The 23,205-nt window shown below is 36.8% G+C and overlaps 1 protein-coding gene across 2 annotated transcripts in view; it reads right to left on the bottom strand.

The window, feature by feature from the left end:
* Window positions 1–1,648: 1,648 nt before the first annotated feature.
* The window catches only part of cct8 (chaperonin containing TCP1, subunit 8 (theta)), a 24,312-nt gene continuing 2,755 nt past the window's right edge, over window positions 1,649–23,205 (bottom strand). Inside the window, exons 2-15 of one of the 2 annotated variants that reach the window (XM_062049240.1) lie at window positions 21,650–21,740; window positions 21,498–21,577; window positions 18,170–18,319; window positions 17,919–18,099; window positions 14,152–14,213; window positions 13,944–14,081; window positions 11,744–11,922; window positions 10,328–10,394; window positions 6,617–6,704; window positions 6,420–6,535; window positions 6,280–6,351; window positions 6,050–6,214; window positions 4,296–4,415; window positions 1,649–1,849 (exon numbers count right to left, since the gene is read on the bottom strand). In XM_062049240.1, coding sequence (XP_061905224.1) covers window positions 1,778–1,849; window positions 4,296–4,415; window positions 6,050–6,214; window positions 6,280–6,351; window positions 6,420–6,535; window positions 6,617–6,704; window positions 10,328–10,394; window positions 11,744–11,922; window positions 13,944–14,081; window positions 14,152–14,213; window positions 17,919–18,099; window positions 18,170–18,319; window positions 21,498–21,577; window positions 21,650–21,740 — 1,581 coding nt within the window. In that variant the 3' untranslated portion in view covers window positions 1,649–1,777. Of the gene's footprint in view, window positions 1,850–3,189; window positions 4,189–4,295; window positions 4,416–6,049; window positions 6,215–6,279; window positions 6,352–6,419; window positions 6,536–6,616; window positions 6,705–10,327; window positions 10,395–11,743; window positions 11,923–13,943; window positions 14,082–14,151; window positions 14,214–17,918; window positions 18,100–18,169; window positions 18,320–21,497; window positions 21,578–21,649; window positions 21,741–23,205 lie in introns of those variants that run through there. The other variant, XM_062049239.1, reaches the window with a different exon arrangement.

Genomic DNA, 23,205 nt, shown 5'->3' with positions numbered 1-23,205 from the left:
TATTTTAAAACAATGAGTTAAAAAAAAACACTAAAATTCCCAGGGATCTAAAAGGACCCTAATAATTTTACTTTTCATGCTCAAATCTCTAGATTAACTATTATTTTTTCATGTTTAATGACATTTTTGTTAGTAGTTAGGCTTTTTTTAATAGAAAGCCACAACGTATGCAATATTTTCCACAAAAATATTTCCAAGTGGAATATTTAAAGCGGGATGGAATATTTGACGTGAAGTAATTGAAGCCTTAAACAGGTCAATAATAAATATTGATTTTGATTTATTATTTTAAAACAATGAGTTAAAAAAAACAAACACTAAAATTCTCAGGGATCTAAAAGGAGCCTAATAATTTTACTTTTCATGCTCAAATCTCTAGATGAACAATTAATTATTTTTTTATGTGTTAAATGACATTTTTGTTAGAGAAAACCCTGTTTTTTTATGGAACGCCACAACGTATGCAATATTTCCCACAAAAATATTTCAAAGTGGAATATTTGATGTGAAGTAATTGAAGCCTTAAATATGTCAATAATAAACATCGATTTTGATTCATAATTTTAAAAGAATGAGTAAAAAAAACTACAATTCTCAGGGATCTAAAAGGACCCTAATATTTTTACTTTTCATGCTCAAATCTCTAGATGAACTATTATTTTTTCATGTTTAATGACATTTTTGTTAGAGAAAACCCTGTTTTTTTATGGAACGCCACAACGTATGCAATATTTCAAATTGGAATATTTATAGGTCAATAATTCATAACATTGATTTGAATTCTTTATATTTTGAGCAATGAGTTCTAAAAAAAACCAGCCTGCGTGACATACCGTAATTTCCGGACTATAAGCCGCTACTTTTCCCCCTCGTTCTGGTCCCTGCGGCTTATACAAGGGTGTGGCTTATTTACGGCCTGTTCCTCTCCGACACCGACGAAGAGGATTTGGGTGGTTTTAGTACGCAGGAGGAAGACGATGACACAATGATTAAAGACTGACTTTTCATATACCGGTAGGCTGGTTATTTTGATAACGTACAGGCGAGCACTTTGTATTACTTTGCAGCGTTGTATTATTTGTACTCTGCACGAATGCTGTTCGCCATGTCAAAGATGTGAAAGTTTGATTGAATGATTGAAAGATTTATTGTTAATAAATGGGACGCTTTGCGTTCCCAAACAGTCATCTCTGTCCCGACAATCCCCTCCGTGGTAGCAGGAACCCCTATATACTACGCTAATTACACATCAAAACCCTGCGGCTTATAGTCGGGTGCGGCTTATATATGGAGCAATCTGTATTTTCCCCTGAATTTAGCTGGTGCGGCTTATAGTCAGGTGCGGCTTATAGTCCGGAAATTACGGTATTTGCATTATTAAAATCAACATTGCAACTTGATCTCGTTACATTTCACCTGTTTTTTAATTCCACTTTTTTGCTTTGCAATAGGATTTTGAGAAGGTGCCGTGGACCGTTAAAAACCCCTTGGACACCCCTGCCTGCCATATATGGTTGTTGACATCTTTGCTCCTATAATAATAGGAATAAATGAAATATCTTAAGGGGCTAGATTAATTTGCTTACAACACATAGCTAAGATGTATTTAGTTCATATAATTTGATATACTGTAAAAATAAAATCAATGTCAGCGCAAGTGGCGTTTATTTGTGAGGAAGAACACAAGAAGTGCTCTTCCCTGCGACGACTGTTTACAAAAGAAACCAAACTGCTGCAAATTAAATAAACGAGGAGGAAAAAAAAGAAAAGTAGATGCTCAGTCGTCTTCATCCATGTCCTTCTTGCCCTGCGGAGGTTTGGGTCCTCCGGCTGGTTTGGCCATGATGATCTGCAAGCACAAGAGTCACACATGACTCCAGACACTTCTTGTCTTCTATATTTCCTCAAAGAGTAGACATCACCTGACCAATGATTAGAGGAGCAGGTTGGATTCAAGGGGAACTTTGTCTATCATTCACAATCACCAACACTTCTCTTTTTTTATACATTCTAAGTCACACCATATAGCAAGTACGAGGTGGCTAAAAGGAAGTACATAATTCCCTCAAAAGCACCAGCAACACCCCATCTTGACCTGAATATGAACAAGTATTAAGGATATAGCTGTTAGACGCGCTATGGTCGAGGAACTACTTTTAGCTAAAGAGCTTATGCTGCTATATTGAGCTGCTGCATCGCTTATAAATCATGTAGAAGGTTGTGGACACAAACCAACAAGTTGGTCAACTTTGACATCCAACTTAGACCCGGACATCGCGAGAAAGACACGAAAAGAAACCTCTTCTTTTGTAACCTTTGTGAGGATTATGAATTGTTCATGTAAAGGGGGAAGATATGAACTTCCCATCAGTCTCTATCCCAGTGAGAGCAGACATTGTGCAGTACGTGATTGTTTTAGTATATTGATAGTTTGTATATTTTGTTTAGCACTTAGCAGTACTGCTACATGATGCTTAGTGGTTCAGTAAAGTTGCATCGGTTTAGCACACAGCTTCTCAAACATACTTTTTTTTTTTACATTGAATATTTCTGCACCATTTTTTTTTGTTAATTTTGTATGTTTTTCTGTACCAAATTATTTCATATTAAATTTTTCTGCACCAAATTTTTTATGATTTTTTTTTTTACATTGAATATTTCTGCACTAATTGTGTTTTATATATATATATATATATATTTTTACATATAATTTTTCTGCACCAATTTTTTTACAGTGAATTTTGTACACATTTTTTACTGCACCAGTATTTTACAGTGATTGTTTTTTTTACATAGAATTTTTCTGCAACAATTTTATCTTTTCATTTAATTTTTATTTTTTTACATTGAATATTTCTGCACTGATTGTGTTTTATATATATATATATATATATATATATATATATATATATATATATATATATATATATATTTTTTTTTACATATAATTTTTCTGCACCAATTTTTTTACAATGAATTCTGTACACATTTTTTACTGCACCAAATTATTTTACAGTGATTATTTTTTTACATTGAATTTTTGTGCAACAATTATTTTTTTTTTACATTGAATTTTTCTGCACCAAATATTTTTTACTCTGTACTCATTGGAAACCATTTTTTACACTGAATTTTGTTAGATTGTTTTATTTACATTTTTAATTTTCTGCACCAATTTTTGGGGTACGTTTAATTTTCTATACACTGATTTTTTTATTTTTTTTTACATTGCATCAATTTTTTTTACACTGATTTGTTCATACAATTATTTTTTTTTTACATTGAATTCTTCTGCATCAAATTTTTTATACAATGTTTGTACATTGAATTTTTTTGCACCAACATTTTTTCCACAGATTTTTTTTTTCCCCACAAAATTTTTTACTCACTGAATTTTGAAACTCTTTTTCAACAAAACTACATTTTTAAACACAAATTTTGCAAAACATTTTCCCCAATGTAATTGTCAGCATAATTTAAAGTAAAAAAATTCAGTTCTTCCTCCTTATATTCAGGCTCAAAAATAGAAGTTTCTGAATCATAAATGTGTCCTAAAGTAGTCTTTGTTGTCTCATTAAGTCTGCCATGATTAGTAGTGTTGTTGAAGGGAAAGTGAGCGTCTGTGAAATGAATATGCTTAAAATGATGAAAATATGTAGCGGTAATTACTACATGTTATTATGACATTACAATGACATGTATACTTACAGTATGTGTATAAAAGCTTGGATGTTTCCTTATAAGCAAATCTCAATAGCTCCATTCTTAGCTGACTTTTGCTAGCATTTATTTACGTGTTAGAATGCATAAAAAGCAAAAATGTGTTCTTATCCCTTATAAGGATTGTGATTGATAAGTGCAGTTCCCCTTTAAGGTATTGGTGAGCACAATGTGCCTTTCATCAGTTTCCATGCAGCAAATGTTTCCACATGCAGTCACACCATGACCTAAGTTTTGTTCACATTTACTGGTGTTAGTGGTGACTACGTGGCACACTTCAGTCCTGTGAGCGGGTGAGTACACCTGTGCAGGTGGACAGAAATCACACGCACATTCCAGGACCTACTGACTGTGCGCCCTCTAGTGGTGAGTGTCAAATTGATCGGGCGCCTCGTCCCAGTCGTCTTTGTCCCAGTGGCCCCTCTGCTGGGGAGTCTTGGGCCCCCCCGCAGGCTTAGCCATGATGATCTGGACCGTACACACACGCTGACGTTAAAGAACCTTGGTGGGCCGTCTCTTGTCTCTTGTCTCTCATGAGCCAGGGGTGGAAGTGGCAGGTAAGGTAAGGTACACACCTGGTCCACTCGTAGGACTGTGATGGCGGCGTTGGTGGCCAGCTTGATGCCCCAGTGTTTGACCAGGTACGGGTCCAGGATGCCGCCCTCCACGACATCCTTCACTGACGGGCCGTCTCCCTAAAAAGGTGAAATATGAACACCTACAGTCATTCCTGTCACATAGAAACGGAATTATTTGACATCAAATTACGAGATTACACATTTGCCAGCAAAACGTGTGAGTTCAAAAATTCAGTTTGTTAAAACTGAAGAGTGGAAAAAAGTCCTTGTGTAAAAATATTCATTGCTTCAAAAGTCAAAAGCCAGAATGAAGCAATGGCTCCTGTCTCAGAAGCAGTCAATAAGTCGCTTCATTTACCAGAAGTGGCTCTTGACTTTTGAAGCAGCAAAAATGTATACACTCAATTTTTATAAACAACTTTTTTTTACACAAAATATGTCTGCACTCAATTTTTTATACATTTTCTTCCACTGAATTTTTTTATACATTATTTTTTTACAAGACATTTTTCAGCACCATTTTTTTCCACACTGAATTCTATATGCAATGTTTTTTTTGTACATTTAATTTTTCTGCACCAATTTTTTTACACTGAATTTTGTACACAATGATATTACATTGAATATTTCTGCATCAATTTTTTAAATTATTTTTTAAACATCTTTTTCACAGTGAATTTTGTATAAAAAATTGTAACAATTTTTCTGCATCAAATTATTTCACACTGAATTTTTATAACCAGATTTTTTTTTACATGTAATTTTTGTGCGCCAAATTTTTTACACTGGATTTTTATACAATGATTTTTTTTAAATAGAACATTTCTGCATCAATTTTATATATATATATACATATATGTATATGTATATATATATATATATATATATATATATATATACATACATTTTTTTTCAACAGATTTTTTACAGTGATTTTTTTCTTGTACATAGAATTTTTCCACACCAATTGTATTTTTTCATAAATATAATTTTTTTTTTTTAAATTGAATTGTCGGCATCAAATTTTTGTACTCTGTACTCATTGGTTTTTCACAATCTATTTGTTTTTTAACAGAATTTTTTACATAAAAAATTTTCTGCACCAATTTTTGGGTGCATTCAATTTTTTTTCATTACATTTTTCTGAATCAAATTTTTTTCATATACATATATTTTTTTTTTTACATAGAATTTTTCTGCACCAATTTTTTTTACAGTGAATTTTGCATAAATTGTTTCCAACAGATTTTTTTACAGTGCTTTTTTTCTTGAACATAGAATTTTTCTGCACCAATTTTCTTTTTCATACATTTTTTTTTTAATTGAATTGTCGGCATCAAGTTTTTGTACTCTGTACTCATTGGTTTTTCAGAAACTTTTTTTTTTTACACGGAATTTTTTTGACATATAATTGTTTCTGCACCAATTTTTGAGTGCACAGATTTTTTTTACATTAAATTTTTCTGCATCAAATTTTTTATACAATGTTTTACATATAATTTTTTTGCACCAACATTTTTTACATTGATTTCCCCCCTCACTGAATTTTAAAACTTTTTTTTAACAAAACTAATTTTTTTTTACAAACTTTGGTAACAATTTTCCCAAACTAAATTTTCAGCATAATTTAATGTAAACAATTCATTTCACAAAATTGAAACAAACTTAGTTACCTAAATTCAGTGTCGGTAAAAAACATTTGGTAGTAAAGACATCCATTTGCGAAGGTGTCCCCCGCCCGATAAACGCACCTCGATATCAAAGCCGATGTTCTTGTTCCCCTCGTGATGCGCTGAGTACATTTTGGAGATGAGCTCGTTGGCCTTCACGCCAGAGTTCTCGGCCAGGGCGCGTGGAAACGCCTCAAAGGCCTCTGCAAACTTTTTGATGGCGTACTGCTCCAGACCCGGGCAGGTCTAAGGAGAGGGACGTTAAACAAGCGGCGGTGATGAAGAACGTTGTGAACGGTAACGCTGCACACCTCTCCATACGAGGTGATCTGCTTGGCCAGCTCGATCTCCGTGGCTGCTGCTCCAGGTAACAGACGCTTGTCCTGGAAAGGGCGAGGCCATTTTAAAGGTGGCGAGAGAAGGTTCCAGCTGCTTCATTCCAACCACTCACCCTGACCAGGACCTTGAAGGTGTTGACGCCGTCGTCAATGGCTCGCTCCACGTCGTCCATCAGATTTTCAGTGGAGCCTCTGATCACCACGGTGGAGATGGCGCCGTCTTCCTTCTCTGCTCAGTCACACGAGAAATAGGAGTTCAGCACTGGGCAAGTTGGGCTGGCAACATACTGCAGGAGCTGAAAAGACGCACCGTGTTTGAAGACCACCACCTGAGTGTCTCCCACCTCGGTCAGGTAAACGCTGTCACAGTGACCCATCTCCTCAGGGGTGGGTGCGGTCTGGCAAGTGCGGAACACAAAATTTCTATCAAATAATCACCAAACTTTTTTTTTAACACAAGAAAAGATACTGAAAACATGACATGACATCTATTTAAAGACTAAACGTATTGTCAGCTGTGTGTTGTAGGTCAGTGGTCCCCAACCACCGCTCCGTGACGCATTTACTACCTTCAATCATTTCTAAACCACTGCATTTGTTCAGACTTAACTTTTGCCTGTCCCACGGGACACACCAACAAGCTTGTTTATGTGTACAGCTCTGCTAATGGCTACATTCCCACCCACCTGCACAAATGTACTTCCAAATGTAACAATCCAAATAAATATGACTTTTTTTTGGTTTACTAGGGCATGCATATATAATATGCATGAGTTTGACCATTTAAAATCAACCATAATAAAAAGGAGATGCTTGGAAATAGCATAAAAATGCCCCAAAAACTTGGAAAAACATGATTCATAGCGTTACTTTTTGGTGTAACCATCATGAGCATTCTGTTCAGGTATATTTCTTTTATATTTTGATAAATCATCATATTTATGTGTTACTACATTTAAATAGGTATTGATCAATCTTTAAGCTGTGTGTATTTGATTTCAGTTTGCTTTTGACATCTTATTTAGAATTGCAGTTGAAACTTTTACAACCTTGTGTTGCGCTCATGATGGCGTAACCAAACTAGATTTCATTTAATGATCTTATTTTGAATATTTATCCCCCTTTTTTACATTCAGTATATTTAAATATTCATTTATAAACATTGAATACATTTCAAATATCAATAAAATGCAATTGCCTTCATCTTATAGGGCAGTGGTCCCCAACCACCGGGCCGCGGACCGGCACACAAGAAATTTAAAAAAAAAAAAAAAAAAAAAAAATTAAAACTAAATTTTTTTAAATTAAATCAACATAAAAACACTATATATACATATTGTGTATGTGTATGTCAATATAGATCAATACAGTCTGCAGGTATACCGTCCGTAAGCACACATGATTGTATTTCTTTATGGGGAAAAAAAAAATAAATAAAAAAAAAAAAAAAAATTAAACCCCCCCCCCCGGTCCGTGGGACAAATTTTCAAGCGTTGACCGATCCCCAGCTACAAAAAGGTTGGGGACCACTGTTATAGGGTAATGTTTAGTTACACCAAGTCATGAGCGTAACACTAAACTTCATCACGTTGACTTGTAATATCTCTAATTCTGCTGGTGTTTGATGCTTTTTTCTTTTTGGAACATGTACTATACATATAATACAATAAAGTCCCATATAAAAGGATGTTTCTAGCAATACTTTAATTTTGCCTTTGAAAGTAACATTCCAATGTCCATTAGTGGAGCTGTACACTTTTGTGGTCTAGTGGTTAGAGTGTCCGCCCTGACGTCGGTAGGTCGTGAGTTCAAACCCCGGCCGAGTCATACCAAAGACTATAAAAATGGGAGCCATTACCTCCCTGCTTTGCACTCAGCATCAAGGCTTGGAATTGGGGGTTAAATCACCTAAATGATTCCCGGGCTGCTGCTCACTGCTCCCCTCACCTCACCTCCCAGGGGGTGAACAAGGGGATGGGTCAAATTTCACCACACCTAGTGTGTGTGTGACTATCATTGGTACTTGAATAAAAGTCCGTGTTATATTTTGTATAACTTTGTGACATGATGCAATGCACATTCATGAACATATCAAATATAAATGTGACAGATTGTAGCCAAAGGCTGATTTCCATCTAACAAGTCCAGGGCTCCCTCTAATTCAGTGACTTGTATTTTTCCTGCCCTTGTTTTTGCTGTATTTATCTGGCACAAGTGGAAAGGCGGTCCCTGGAAAAGGTGTTTAAAGTGCGGCAAGGGGCCTATTCAAGGACCGAGGCTCAAGTTTTGTTGGAACTCAACTAGGGATGTCCGGATAATATCGGACTGACGATATCGGCCGATAAATGCTTTAAAATGTAATATCGGAAATGATCGTTATTATTAATTATTTATGACTTTTCAAAACGCCGCTGTGTACCCGGACGTAGGGAGAAGTACAGAGCGCCAATAAACCTTAAAGGCACTGCCTTTGCGTGCCACCCCAGTCACATAATATCTACGGCTTTTCACATTGCAAGGCATACTTGGTCAACAGCCATACAGGTCACACAACTTTAACACTGTTACAAATATGTGCCACACTGTGAACCCACACCAAACACATTTCGGGAGAACATCCGCACCGTAACACAACTCAACAAATACCCAGAACCCCTTGCAGCACTAACTCTTCCGGGACGCTACAAAATACACCCCCGCTATCCACCCCCTCCACCTCAACCTCCTCATGCTGTCTCAGGGAGAGCATGTCCCAAATTCCAGGCTGCTGTTTTGAGGCATGTTAAATAAAATACTGCACTTTGTGACTTCAATAATAAATATGGCAGTGCCATGTTGGCATTTATTTCCATAACTTGAGTTGATTTATTTTGGAAAACATTGTTGAATGCATCCAGCAGGGCATCACAACAAAATTAGGCATAATAATGTGTTCATTCCACCACTGTATATATCGCATCGGTTGATATCGGAATCGGTAATTAAGAGTTGGGACAATATCGGAATATCGGCAAAAAATCTCTAAACTCAACATATTGTTGGGAAAAAAAAGAAAAGAAAAAGGGCAAAAAAAAGACAAACTTAAATTTTGATACTACTAACATAGTGACGGATGCATATATCCACATTTATCCATAATTAAGAGTTACTTCTTTTATATGACTATAGTCATATTTTAAATAGCTAATGTTCCATCTTGTACTCTTTTCCTTTTTTTGATCGTCTCATGACAAAGTGCTTGCACTGTGGACGGCCTTGAAGTAGGAGGCAGAGAAGAGGAGTCCTCCCTGCTTCCCTTCTCGGGCCGACTTGAGATAACGGACACAATGGGCATGAGTGCGGGCGTGAGGGCGGGGGGAGAGATTGAGGAACAGAATGTTTTCGTGAATGGTTTTCAGACCGATCTGGACCGGGCAAAGGAACGCTTGGGTGCTAGGTTGGTCTCAGGTTTGTCCTCTAAGCTTTGAGAATAAACCACAAAATACCAACTACTGCCTGTTGATTGAATATAAACATCAGTTTATTGCCATAAAAAGAATCTGGGAGAGACTAGCAATTTGAATTCCCCATTGGAGGAATGCTGGTCGACGCAACAATAGACATAGACAAACTTTATTGATCCACAAGGGAAATTTTTTCCAAAAGATAAGTGATTAAAAAAAAGCAAGAAAAGTTGAGAATAACAGCAAAAATAAAGTAAAATGAAGGACATCAAAGGAGCTACTGTGATGTGCTGCTCTTTCAGGCGCATCAAAGACAAATCAATAATACAAATAAAATAAAAAGTAATCGAATACATTTGTCATTTATAACAAAGCTAAAACTACATTTTGATATGTTTGTAGCATTTCTTTTTTTTTTTTTACAAAATAAAAAAAATATAAAAATGTCCTCCACGTCATTTTTTCTGCCCTTTTTCCTCATAACGTCTTTTTTCCTCACATTTGTACTGTTGTTTTTATCCCCCATGTGAGGGTCAAGAAAAGTGGAGCTGCGGACATGAAAGAAAATGGACACTCACCAGCCTGGGCAGAGCTACAGCTCCCACCGTCTTGCATAACCTCCTCAGGTCCCACTTGGAGTTCAGCCTGAAGGAGCGCAAAGAGACATTTAAATATTGCCTGATTCGCATTATTATAGTTCTATGAATCCTTGTGCACCCCTAGGGCCCAACACGGGCATTACATGTATCCCTTATGTGATATGAGTGTTCAAATTGAAGGTTAGCAGGTTTTTTTTACTAGTTTTTCTTTTTAGTTGCATTGCGTTTTTGATTGCCACGTTATTAGAATAGGATAATAAAGATAAATTAAAGCTGCAAGCAGCGTTGGTCGGGTCCGCATTTTGGCAGGTGCTAGTCCTAGGTGTCCCAATACTTTTGTCCAGTGGTAGTCCTGAGTGAGACCTACATAGAGGTATTTCTTTCATGTCTCTAAGACATTCCTACCGGAAGTTACAAGCAGTTTTGTCTGAGTTTTCCTCTGAGGAGCAGTTTTTTTCAAAAATTATGTAGAGCACAATTTAGAGTTTTGGGGTTCGTTTTTTTTTTTAGATCGCAATTTTCACCAGTCCCGATGTGTGTAAGAAGTTTGGTGAGTTTTGAAGTATTTTAAGGGGGTCAAATTAGAGGTCAAAGACGTAAAAAGCAGTGTTTTGAGTACATTTTTGTCTAAAATGGGAAATTGCCAACTTCCTGTTGGTTTTCGCCCGAGAATGTGTCATTATGAGTTGTAGGTCTAAAGGAGACCTACATACAGGTTTTTGTTTCATGTCTCTACGACCTTCGTAGTGGGAGTTACAGGCAGTTTGTTTTTGTTTTTTCCTAGGGGGCGCTAGAGCGCAATTTTGATTTTTGGGGTTTGGTTTTTTGACTAAGTTGTTTTGGCCCACTTTTTGTATGTGTGTAAAAAAATTGGTGAGTTTTGAAGCATGTTAAGGGGGGCAAAGTAGTGCGCAAAGCTGCGGAAAAATAATAATAATAATAATAAAACCTTACAAATTCAATAGGTTCCTTTGTAACCTGTACAAAGTTCTCCCTGTGGGAGTCCTTTGTACAGGTTACTAGCGGACCCTAATAAAGACCTCTTTCGGCCCCATTGACTCCCAATATAACTGCTATTTTTTAACAGACTAATTCTCAGAGCTTTGATAAGCGTAAATAAGTTACACTGCTGTTAAAAGGCTGAAATGCAATGAAAATGTTCAAATATACTGTCTATAACAATATAAAAGACTGGTGTGAATTAAATAATAGTTATATGGTTGCCTTGACGATAAAATCACAAGCATTCAATTCGAGACGTCCCGATACTGCTCGCGGCCACTAGGGGGCATTATTGCAATAACTATTGTAATTGCCAATTGCTAGCATTCTTTAGAGGCACTCCTTTCTAATTCAATCAAATAAATATGACCCAACAGAACGCGGCGTTCCTACCTGACCACCATGAGCTTGTACTTGTTGGCGTAGTGCAGCGCCATGTCGGCCACTTTGCCACCCGTGACCACCACGTTGGCGCCCGCCTCCTTGATGGCCTTCACCTGTGCCTCCATCATGTCCTCCTCCCCCTTGCTGAAGTCCATCAGCTCCTTGGCGTTGTTGATCAGCACCGTGCCCTGTGAGTAAACACGAAAGGCGGCTCAAACTTCAAATATTGCTGTTGATTAGGGTTAAGCGGTGTGGCTAACAATTATTTTCAAAAACGAATTTGAACAAAATGCGTCTGCAGACTTTTTTAGAAGTTGAATTAGAGCAAACAAAAAGTCTGATTCAAAAATATTTAGATGCCAAAAAAATCATCTCATTAACTTAGTGTTTATTCTCCCAGTAAGCAGTAGTTCAGCCACAGAGACATTCTGTGAGTGCCTGCAAGTCTGCATTGAGGGCAGGATTACCGCATCCACCACAAAAAGGTGCATCACTAAAGTTGCTGCTCCTTCTAAAATGTTGTTTTACAACTTCTATGCTAGGCCTTGTTCATCACACTGCAGGTCAATTCAGATTTGTTGGGCCATATTCGACCTGCATCAACTTTTGTCATGTCAATGTGAACAGTGCAATTCTGAATGTTTCATGTCCGACCCAGGCCTCTTTTGTATGTGGAAATAAATGGAATATATTTGATTGGCAACTAGGGATGATACTCGAAACCGGTTTTCCCGGTTGTTTGATAAGAAAAGAACAGAGTCCTCGGACTCGAATCCCTTTTTGAGAACCGGTACCCGTTATCGAGACCACTATAGTAAAGGAAAAGAGTTGGTTCTTTATTCGAATCCCGTGTGACATCACAAGAAATGACGTCACGTAGCTCAGTCATTAGGCGCAGATAGGGAAAGCAGGAAAACAATGGACGGGAAAAAGCGCTCCAAGGTGTAATAAAGTTCAAAACAAAAGCTATAATCCATCGAATAACTTTACTGAGAGATTTTAGCAGGGTAGAACACATGACCAACACTTTTACCACCAACCGGAAACATAGCAACCAGGCTAGCAACGCACCTCCTTTACGGCAGCTGTCGCAACCTTCTTAAAACAACCACAGCACATACATATATATACAACACCGCAGCACATACATATATATACAACACCGCAGCACATACATATATATACAACACTGCAGCACATACATATATATACAACACCGCAGCACATACATATATATACAACACATCTCCCTTTTTTAACTTTTGTTTTTCTTTCCTTGTAAACGTTACAAAATCACACTGTATATGTGTTGTCTGTCTAATTATAAATAATGCAGACGGGGCGTGTTGGCCGAGTTCTTGACGTTTACTTTCACAGCGTGGCAACATGCAACAACACTTTTCGGGGCTACCGCGCATGCTCGTAACTCCCGTTGCATGCTGGGTAGTGTAGTTGTTATATTCTCTAGCTCATAACATCTTTCCCCCTATACAGAAATAATGTTTACTCAATAAAGTGTATTTCTTTTTTTAGCTTTAACTTTTCATTTTTTAGCATTGTAACCACATTTGCAAACAACTTTTTTCTTCATAGAATTTTCTTTCAATAAAGAAATCAAGTGCAAAAATGTCAAAGCATCATAACAAACAGTTATGTTCCAATAGCAGCAGAAGTGCACTTTTTGGAGAGCTGTATTATTTTCAGTTTTGTGCCCAAGTGACTGATTTTATTTAACACTATATTATTATTTATACACCTATAGTGATCACAGAGACAGCTTGTTTTTGTGTTACTGTATATATTTGTTTTTCTGAAAAATCCCACTTAATATACTTTGGGTAACAACAGTCAATATTTATTTATTTTATTTTATTTTTTAGGGGGGTAACAGTCAATATTTATTTATTTATTAGATTAAATTGTTTTCTTATATAATAAAAGTGAGCTTTTGTTAAACCAAATATTGTGTGTTTTTTTCCATATACAACAACCTATCTGGACTCCATAAGAGAATCCATAAGGAATCGGTTCGATAAGAGGATTCGATAATAGGCTCCAACTCGATAATTTCTTATCAAACATCATCCCTAGATATATGCGAACAAATGGAACGCACCGTACGACTTTGAAACTGTATCCTGAATCTTCCCACCGTGGCAAACATTTCAGACTTCAGGTGTGAAGTGTGAGTATGTGGGGGCTGGCTCACCTTGGTCTCTGTGACCATGCAGTCAAAGGGGCAGGAGAAGACGGCGATCTTGCCGTCCTTAACCGAAGTGACGTCTCCCTCCAACTCCTTTTTGAACACCATGCCGTGCAGCACGGAGGACGCCGTCACTCCACAACCCTGAAACAGACCAAACATGAACTCGGAAGGAGGCCGGACAGAACCGATCCAATCACTGGAGGATACTCACCAGGATCTTGCACACTCTGACGCTGTCCACGTTGAAGCTGCCAGACTCTGGCAGGATGGACACTGAAACACAAAGCAAGAAGGTTAAAAGACGGCACATCCAAATTACAGATCGACTGATATGGTTTTTTTCAGGGCCGATACCGATAATTAATAGTCAATGCGGCCGATAACTGATATTTGGAGCGGATATTCATGAGCAGTAAAAGTTATTTAAACATGAAGAGTACGTCAGTAAACAGCTGGACAAGACTTTAAAGTTGTTTTTTAACATGATTTTTTTTAATGAAAGGTGGGACCAGTAGTTTTATGTTGTGTTTAATTTAGCAGCAAAAAACATCAAACACCTTCATTACGTTACATTTGCTGCTATAAAATGGAGTAGATGGTGAGTTGTTGTTGTTGTTGTCTAAATATGGTAAATCTCCTGGGAAAAACAACAACAACTCACCATCTACTCCATTTTATAGCAGTTTATTGATTTAATACGTTGTAAGATTTCAACCCTGAAATATTGGTAACATTTACCGTAAATTCCAGACTATGAGCTGCTACTTTTTCTTCACGCTTTAAACCCTGCGGCTTATAAAACAGTGCGGCTAATTTATGGATTTTTCTCCGCTAAAGGCTATAATGTTTTGTGTTCAACAAACTGTTTTCATTGAACACAAGTGGAGATACTAAAAAGGTGTGTTTGTGCTATAGCTAGGGGTGTAACGGTACACAAAAATGTCGGTTCGGTATGTACCTCGGTTTAGAGGTCACGGTTCGGTTCATTTTTGGTACAGTAAGAAAACAACAAAATATACATTTTTGGGTTATTTATTTACCAAATTTGCAAAATCTTCCACCAAAAATATTTTTCTTAGTGGAATATTTCATGTGAAGTAATGGGAACCTTGGATAGGTCAATAATTCATAATAACATAGCTTTGTTTTATTAGTCAACATTGCAACTTTTTCTAAATTACATTTAACCTTTTTTATTTCACTTTTGTTATGTTTTTGTTTATTTGAATAGTATTTTTAGACTGTGCTGTGGGCCTTTAAAACATTAGCTGTGGGCCACAAATGGCCTCCGGGGCACACTTTTGATACCCCTGCTATAGATAATAAAACATTACATCTGATAAAACATGGCTAAAAAGCAGAGCCTGGCAACGAATGCATGTTTATCATAACTCTCTCTGTCTCTGCCCCTCCCTCACCAATGCTGCTGTGCGCACAATCTGTTTTGTTTTTAACCCCTTCTTAACCCTGAACGTACATTGAAAATACATGCAACCCTAACTCAAAATGCCGGACATTTGAGGCATTTAAGAAACTCCGCCCTGACAGCTCCACAAAAGAGGACATGTCCGGTGAAAAGAGGACAGCCCGTTAGCTGCTAGCATGCCGTGTGTTGTGCCTCGGTGTGCATTGTTTACACAACGTGCGTTACGCTACTTAATATGTCCGTGTGGAAACTCGTTCGGTACACCTCCGCACCGAACCGGAACCCCCGTACGGAAACAGTTCAATACAAATACACGTACCGTTACACCCCTAATATTTACACAAAGTTTGCATTGTTGTCAGAGATATCTCTTCTGTCGTCTTCATGTCTATCCAGCTCGGTCGCGTTATTTGATGGAATGACGGAACATGAAACTCGTGGCGCTCCTTTGACAAGCCCACGCGCCGAGTGTTGCGGATGGAGACTTTTTAAAGGATGCGGTCGCTGCAGTAGCCAAAACAAACTAAACGGGACTGGGAAGACGCCAAGAAAGATGGACAAAAACAGGATTTCTCTGCAAAAAAGCGCAAATTTTGACATTTATTCCTAAATGAATTAAAAAAGGGAACTTTTCTCATGGAGGGGGAACAGGTTGGTGCTTGAACAATGGGTAATTCCAGCTACTTTACTACCGTATTTTGTGGATTATAAATCGCACCGGCCGAAAATGCATGATAAAGAAGGAAAAAACATTTAAGTTGCACTATATCAGGGGTCACCAACATGGTGCCCGCGGGCACCAGGTAGCCCGTAAGGACCAGATGAGTAGCCCGCTGGCCTGTTCTAAAAATAGCTCAAATAGCAGCACTTACCAGTGAGCTGCCTCTATTTTTTAAATTGTATTTATTTACTAGCAAGCTGGTCTCGCTTTGCCCGACATTTTTAATTCTAAGAGAGACAAAACTCAAATAGAATTTGAAAATCCAAGGAAATAGTTTAAAGACTTGGTCTTCACTTGTTTAAATAAATTCATTAATTTTTTGACTTTGCTTCTTATAACTTTCAGAAAGACAATTTTAGAGAAAAATTACAACCTAAAAAATTATTTTATGATTTTTAAACACATATACCTTTTTACCTTTTAAATTCCTTCCTCTTCTTTCCTGACAATTTAAATCAATGTTCAAGTAATAATTTTTTTTTATTGTAAAGAATATTAAATACATTTTAATTTAATTCTTCATTTTAGCTTCTGTTTTTTCGACGAAGAATATTTGTGAAATATTTCTTCAAACTTATTATGATTAAAATTCAAAAAAATTATTCTGGCAAATCTAGAAAATCTGTAGAATCAAATTTAAATCTTATTTCAAAGTCTTTTGAATTTCTTTTAAAATTTTTGTTCTGGAAAATCTAGAAGAAATAATGATTTGTCTTTGTTAGAAATATAGCTTGGTCCAATTTGTTATATATTCTAACAAAGTGCAGATTGGATTTTAACCATTAAAATATGTCATCAAAATTCTAAAATTAATCTTAATCAGGAAAAATTACTAATGATGTTCCATAAGTTCTTTTTTTTAATTTTTTCAAAAAGATTCGAATTAGCTAGTTTTTCTCTTCTTTTTTTCGGTTGAATTTTGAATTTTAAAGAGTCGAAATTCAAGATAAACTATGTTTCAAAATTTAATTGTCATTTTTTTCGTGTTTTCTCCTCTTTTAAACCGTTCAATTAAGTGTAAATATCATTAATTATTAATAATAACATAAAGTTAAAGGTAAATTGAGAAAATTGGCTATTTCTGGCAATTTATTTAAGTGTGTATCAAACTGGTAGCCCTTCGCATTAATCACTACCCAAGAAGTAGCTCTTGCTTTCAAAAAGGTTGGTGACCCCTGCACTAGAGTATAAGTTGCATTTTTGGGGGAAATTTATTTGATAAAATTCAACACCGAGAATAGACATTTGAAAGGCAATTGAAAATAAATCAAGAATAGTGAACAACAGGCTGAATAAGTGTACGTTATATGAGGCATAAATAACCAACTGGTATGTCAACGTAACATATTATGGTAAGAGTCATTCAAATAACTATAACATATAGAACATGTTATACGTTTACCAAACAATCTGTCACTCCTAATCGCTAAATCCCATAAATGTTCTTCCTCTGTGTTGCTTCTAAACAACTCTGCCAACTCCAAAGGTAGACAATGCACTTCTGCCATAACCCGCCCCCGCCAAATTTTTATTGGTTGACTGTGTGTGACGATTGCTGATATACGTCTAGTCTCTTACGTGAATGAGAAAAATAATAATATTTGATATTTTACGGTAATGTGTTAATTTCACACATAAGTCGCTCCAGAGTATAAGTCACACCCCCGGCCAAACTATGAAAAAAACTGTGATTTATAGTCCGAAAAATACGGTAAATACTGGTATCATATGTGTATATTTTGTATCTGCTGATGTAGTTCGGTTGTACAAAAAAATATATATATGTCAAAATGCCAAATATGGGTCAAAGGACTAAAGAAGTTTCACTCACCACACGCCTGGGCGATGAGGCTGGCCAAGAAGTCCTCGTTTCCGTACTGTTTGCTCATGACGGCCGTGCGAATCAACGCTGTGGCTTCCTTCATGTCGTGGAGGTTCTTGGCCGAGGAACACACGCAGTCGGGCAGGATCTCCAGGGCCTTCTTGCAGGCCTTCTCGTAGCCTTCAATCACCTGCGGCGACACGGCTCCTCGTTTATTCCCGACAGGGACACATTTGACGGACGGGTCTGTTGCTACGCACCTCGGACACGGAGAGGCCCATTCGGAGGAGCTCCTCGCCTTGCTCCAGCAGGGCGCCGGCAAACACCAGCACAAAGTTGGTGCCGTCTCCCACCTCTTGCTCTTGCATGTAGGACGCCATGACGATCATTTTGGCGGCTGGATGCTGCACCTAACGACACGAGAGATGACTCAATCAATCATGAGCAGTTGGATATCATATGTAGGGAATACACTCCATATATTGCGGGTTTGTCTCTGTGCGATATAGAAATGACTATATGGTGATATTGGAGTATACGTTCTCACGCAGTTGCTTTTAGCTGCGGGCATTACACTGTACGCGTTTCTCACTCTTTCTTGTCTCTCCTTCTCAGAGACATAAAACAAGCGCACCTTCTTACATACGTCACATACGTACACGCCCTCGCGGAGCAGAGGGGTAGCGGCATGGGTAACGTTAGCTGTGGTGCGAGTGGTAATACGAGAGAAAGAAGGCGCGAATCTGGTAACAAATGAAGGAAGAATTAATTCCCAAGAAAAACAGCAGGGGGTCCATCGTCTGGCGGTGGTTTGGCTTCAAGCGGGAAGATGTCGAACAGACAACCGTAATTTGTCAAGTGTGCGGCAAAAGCGGTTAAATGATGTAGCATCATTTGAAAAGTCACCTGCTAGAATGAGGAGGGCTTGAAACTCCGCATGTCAACATCTCCGTTCGGTGCCACACCAACAAAATGCAGAGGCAACCATTTCCACATCAACACCGTATGAAACAAATAGTCAACAACAGAAGGAGATAACGTCCGCAGGAACCTACCACATAGTGAAGGACAGACACTATTTGATTTCCTATTATGCAGCTCATTTTTATTTGACACTTATTGAAATATCTTGTGTGACATCATGCACAAAAGTGCACTTTATTTGTTTTTAACTATTGTAGTGGAGTTCTGTACAAACAATGTACTTTAACTTAGTGTTGTTTTGATTACAGATGTCCGATAATATCGGCCGATAAATGCTTTAAAATGTAATATCGGAAATTATCGGTATCGTTTTTTTTATTATCGGTATCGGTTTTATTCTTATATTAAATCAACATAAAAAAATATTCTGGTTCCTACATTATATATCATCCATCCATCCATCTTCTTACGCTTATCCGAGGTCGGGTTGGTGCGGCGTCTTCAGTAATGTGGACATTATGTATCAATATTAGGGATGTCCGATAATGGCTTTTTGCCGATATCCAATATTCCGATATTGTCCAACTCTTTAATTACCGATACCGATATCAACCGATACCGATATCAACCGATATATACTGTCGTGGAATTAACACATTATTATGTCTAATTTGGACAACCAGGTATGGGGAAGATAAGGTACTTTTTAAAAAAAATGATTCAAATAAAATAAGATAAATAAATTAAAAACATTTTCTTGAATCAAAAAGAAAGTACAACAATATAAAAACAGTTACATAGAAACTAGTAATTAATGAAAATTTGTAAAATGAAGTGTTAAAGGTTAGTACTATTAGTGGAGCAGCAGCACGCACAATCATGTGTGCTTACGGACTGTATCCCTTGCAGACTGTATTGATATATATTGATATATAATGTAGGAAGCAGAATATTAATAACAGAAAGAAACAACCCTTTTGTGTGAATGGGGGAGGGAGGTTTTTTGGCTTGGTGCACTAATTGTAAGTGTATCTTGTGTTTTTTATGTGGATTTAATTAAATAAATAAAAAAATAAAAAAACAAAAAAAAACGATACTGATAAAAAAAAAAAACGATACCGATAATTTCCGATATTACATTTTAACGCATTTATAATGCTTGTGTTGCTTTCATATGCACATTCAGCTTTCTACTCGAGGTACATATATACATTTTGAATGTGTGTGTTTGAAAAAAAATAAAATTTGGTTAAAAGGATTTCAGTATACCGTATTTCCTTGAATTGGCGCAGGGAATATAGTATTCGTACGTCTAGAATTACTGCCGGGTCAAACTCCTTTCTCAAAATAATTAACGCATGCTTGGCCTTATCGCCGGTTTATTATTGAAGCCGGATCAAATTCGTTTCGCAAAATATTAATTTTATTATCGCATGTCTATAATTTTCACCGAGTCAAACTCGTTTCGCAAAATATTTAGCATATGGCTAGAACTTCCACCGGGTCAAATTTGTTACGTCACGAGTGACGCTTTACTTGTCCTCATTTTCAAAATGGAGGAAGCTGCTTTCAGTAGTTTACAATCGCACAAAGGAAAAAAGATAAAGAGCTATTGAGTAGGATTTAAGGTCCAAGCTATTGAATACCGGTACAGTATGCTAAAGAGAACAGTAAGCAGCTATGTTTTATTAATATACCGTAGCTGCGTGTATCAAATACTGTATAAGTCATTAAATGACTCCCGCCTCCTGGTGGTAGAGGGCGCTGCCGTGCTAGTGATCCTTCTTGTGACTTCCGGTACTGCAGAAGAAGTGAACACACGCAGCAGGAGATTTATTTCTTCTTCCTTCTAACATGGAGGATTACATACCGGTATCTAAAATAAAACAGTTTTCTAAACTGGACTTTCAATGGAAGCAGGAGGTAATAATTAAAGGAATATCTCCATCGAGACAGAGACTTTTAAAACGGAAAAAAGAAAATAAGGAAGACTTCTATAAACAAGTTATCGATGCTTTTGGTCAGAAGGAGCTGCAAATGGACTCCATTTATAAGTACAGGTAAGACCATAATAACGTTTTTTTTAATTAAATGTGCTTTTCATGATGGTATGCTTACATCACACTCAAAGCGCACGTCTAAATTTTATGGATTCCTTTTGGTAAACGCCGGAGTGAGAAGAGGTTTTAAAACAATTACCGCATGCACGGCCATCCCGCCGGTTTCCGGTAAACGCAGGACTGACAGGAGGTTTTAAATTAATTAACGCCCCTGCGGCTATTCAAGGAAATACGGTAAGTAGTTTTTGAACATTTTGAGACACCGTGACATCCCTATAATGGACAATTGTAACGTAATTGTTTCGTGTTATATATATTATACGCTTCGAAATAAAAGAATGTTTGCCTTGCTGCCCTAAAATATGAGCCCTCCTTTAAGGCAAAACTTGCCTTGACGTTAAAAAGTTCAAATTCAAGGCCTGTCACAAGGATTATTTACATAATGGAAAACCACAACAAACCTAATATGGAAACCTGAGGTACACCCTTTTATACAGAGAGAAGGAACCAGCAAACTGAACACATTGGGTTTTATCTGACAGGTAATTACAGAACCATAATATACATATTACCCATAATTAGAAAAAATAAGGATGTTGCTTACTTCCAGCTCTCTGAGGATGGTGGCAGCGTCATTGGTAACAAACAGTTTCTCCAAGTGGTTGATGACCATTTTATTCATGCCTTGGAAATAAGAGAGGAGAGCATCATAGAAAGTCTTCTCCGTATGGATAAACAACGTATTGATGCACTTACCATTGGGCCCGTAAGCTGTCCGTGTGGTCTGGGAAAGTTCCTTACAGGCTCGGATGTTGCGAAAGACTGCCTCTTCAAGACCTGAGTAGTGCTGGAAGAAAAGACATCATTATTATTAATGACAGACAACTAAAGGGGGACATTTTGTTATAGATTTCTAGGGATGGGCACCAAATGCCTATGCCTAGAAATGGTTATTATTACCGTTTTAAATTAAAATGATGAAAAAAACGTGATGGATAATTGCACAACTCACAAACGGACTGGTTTAATTGCTAAGATGAAAACAAGAGACAACGTCTTTCCTCATTAAACGACGTACCTCAAAATAAACGTATAAAAAAAAACACATTGCTGTTTGAGCAACTAAGATATTCAATTGTGCACATCGCACCAACAAGCTAGGAGAAATACGAGAGGGAGGTGGTTTTACGGTGCGTTCAAGGACCTCCGAAAAGAGCAGGACAACCAAAAAGTAGAACGCCCACCAGTAACAATAAATATTATTTGCAATGCACTTTTAATTTAAATACATCCTAATGCACTACAAACAATTATTTTAAAAAAACCAGCTAGGATACTAAGACTAAAACACTATCAGTGAGGTATAAGAAACAAAACATGCAATATAGTGGCTCTTCCAACAGTGCACCTACTTATTTAAAATAATCTAAATACTCGTAGACGTACTTTTTGAGCACATTCAACAACACTGGGACACAGTAACCGTGATACAAAATTGTCGTATCTTTACATTCCGAACTCTCGGACTTGGTAATCACTCCAGCAGCACTGAGAGCAGACTCAACCAAACTGTAATGTTGCAATTTTGAATGGCAACAAAGAAATGGACTCAGAAATGGACATAATGAAACAATGAAGTTATAATCAGCAATTTTTTTTTAAATAAAATGTCCAAGTTTTATATTCATAAATGTAAGTTTCTCAATACCCGACCTGTTTTTTGTGCCTTTAAAAAAAGAATTAGAACTCTACGTCAAAACACTCTCTACCTCTAAACAACTAAAAAGCTCTGAAAACGACGATGCTGTGTTCCATATTTAAATTATTTACTGAACTCGTGTGAGCCTATGGCTTTGCACTTTGTTATATATATATATATATATATATATATATATATATATATATATATATATATAAAAATATATATATATATATATATATATATATATATATATATATATATATATATATATATATATAAAAATATATATATATATATATATATATATATATATATATATATATATATATATATATACACACACACACACTAGGGCTGCAACAACTAATCGGTTAACTCGATTAAAAAAATAGTTGGCGATTACTTTAGTCATCGATTGGTTGGATCTATGCTATGCGCATGCGCAGAGGCTACTTTTTTTTCTTTTTAAATAAACCTTTATTTATAAACTGCAACATTTACAAACAGCTGAGAAACAATAATCAAAATAAGTATGGTGCCAGTATGCTGTTTTTTCCCCCCAATAAAATACTGGAAAGGATAGAAATGTAGATTGTCTATTTTATCCGAT

Source organism: Entelurus aequoreus, linkage group LG05, assembly GCF_033978785.1.
Source record: "Entelurus aequoreus isolate RoL-2023_Sb linkage group LG05, RoL_Eaeq_v1.1, whole genome shotgun sequence".
NCBI lineage: Eukaryota > Metazoa > Chordata > Actinopteri > Syngnathiformes > Syngnathidae > Entelurus > Entelurus aequoreus.
Note: the sequence above shows the minus strand (reverse complement) of the source record. Positions and strands in the feature narration are given on the sequence as shown.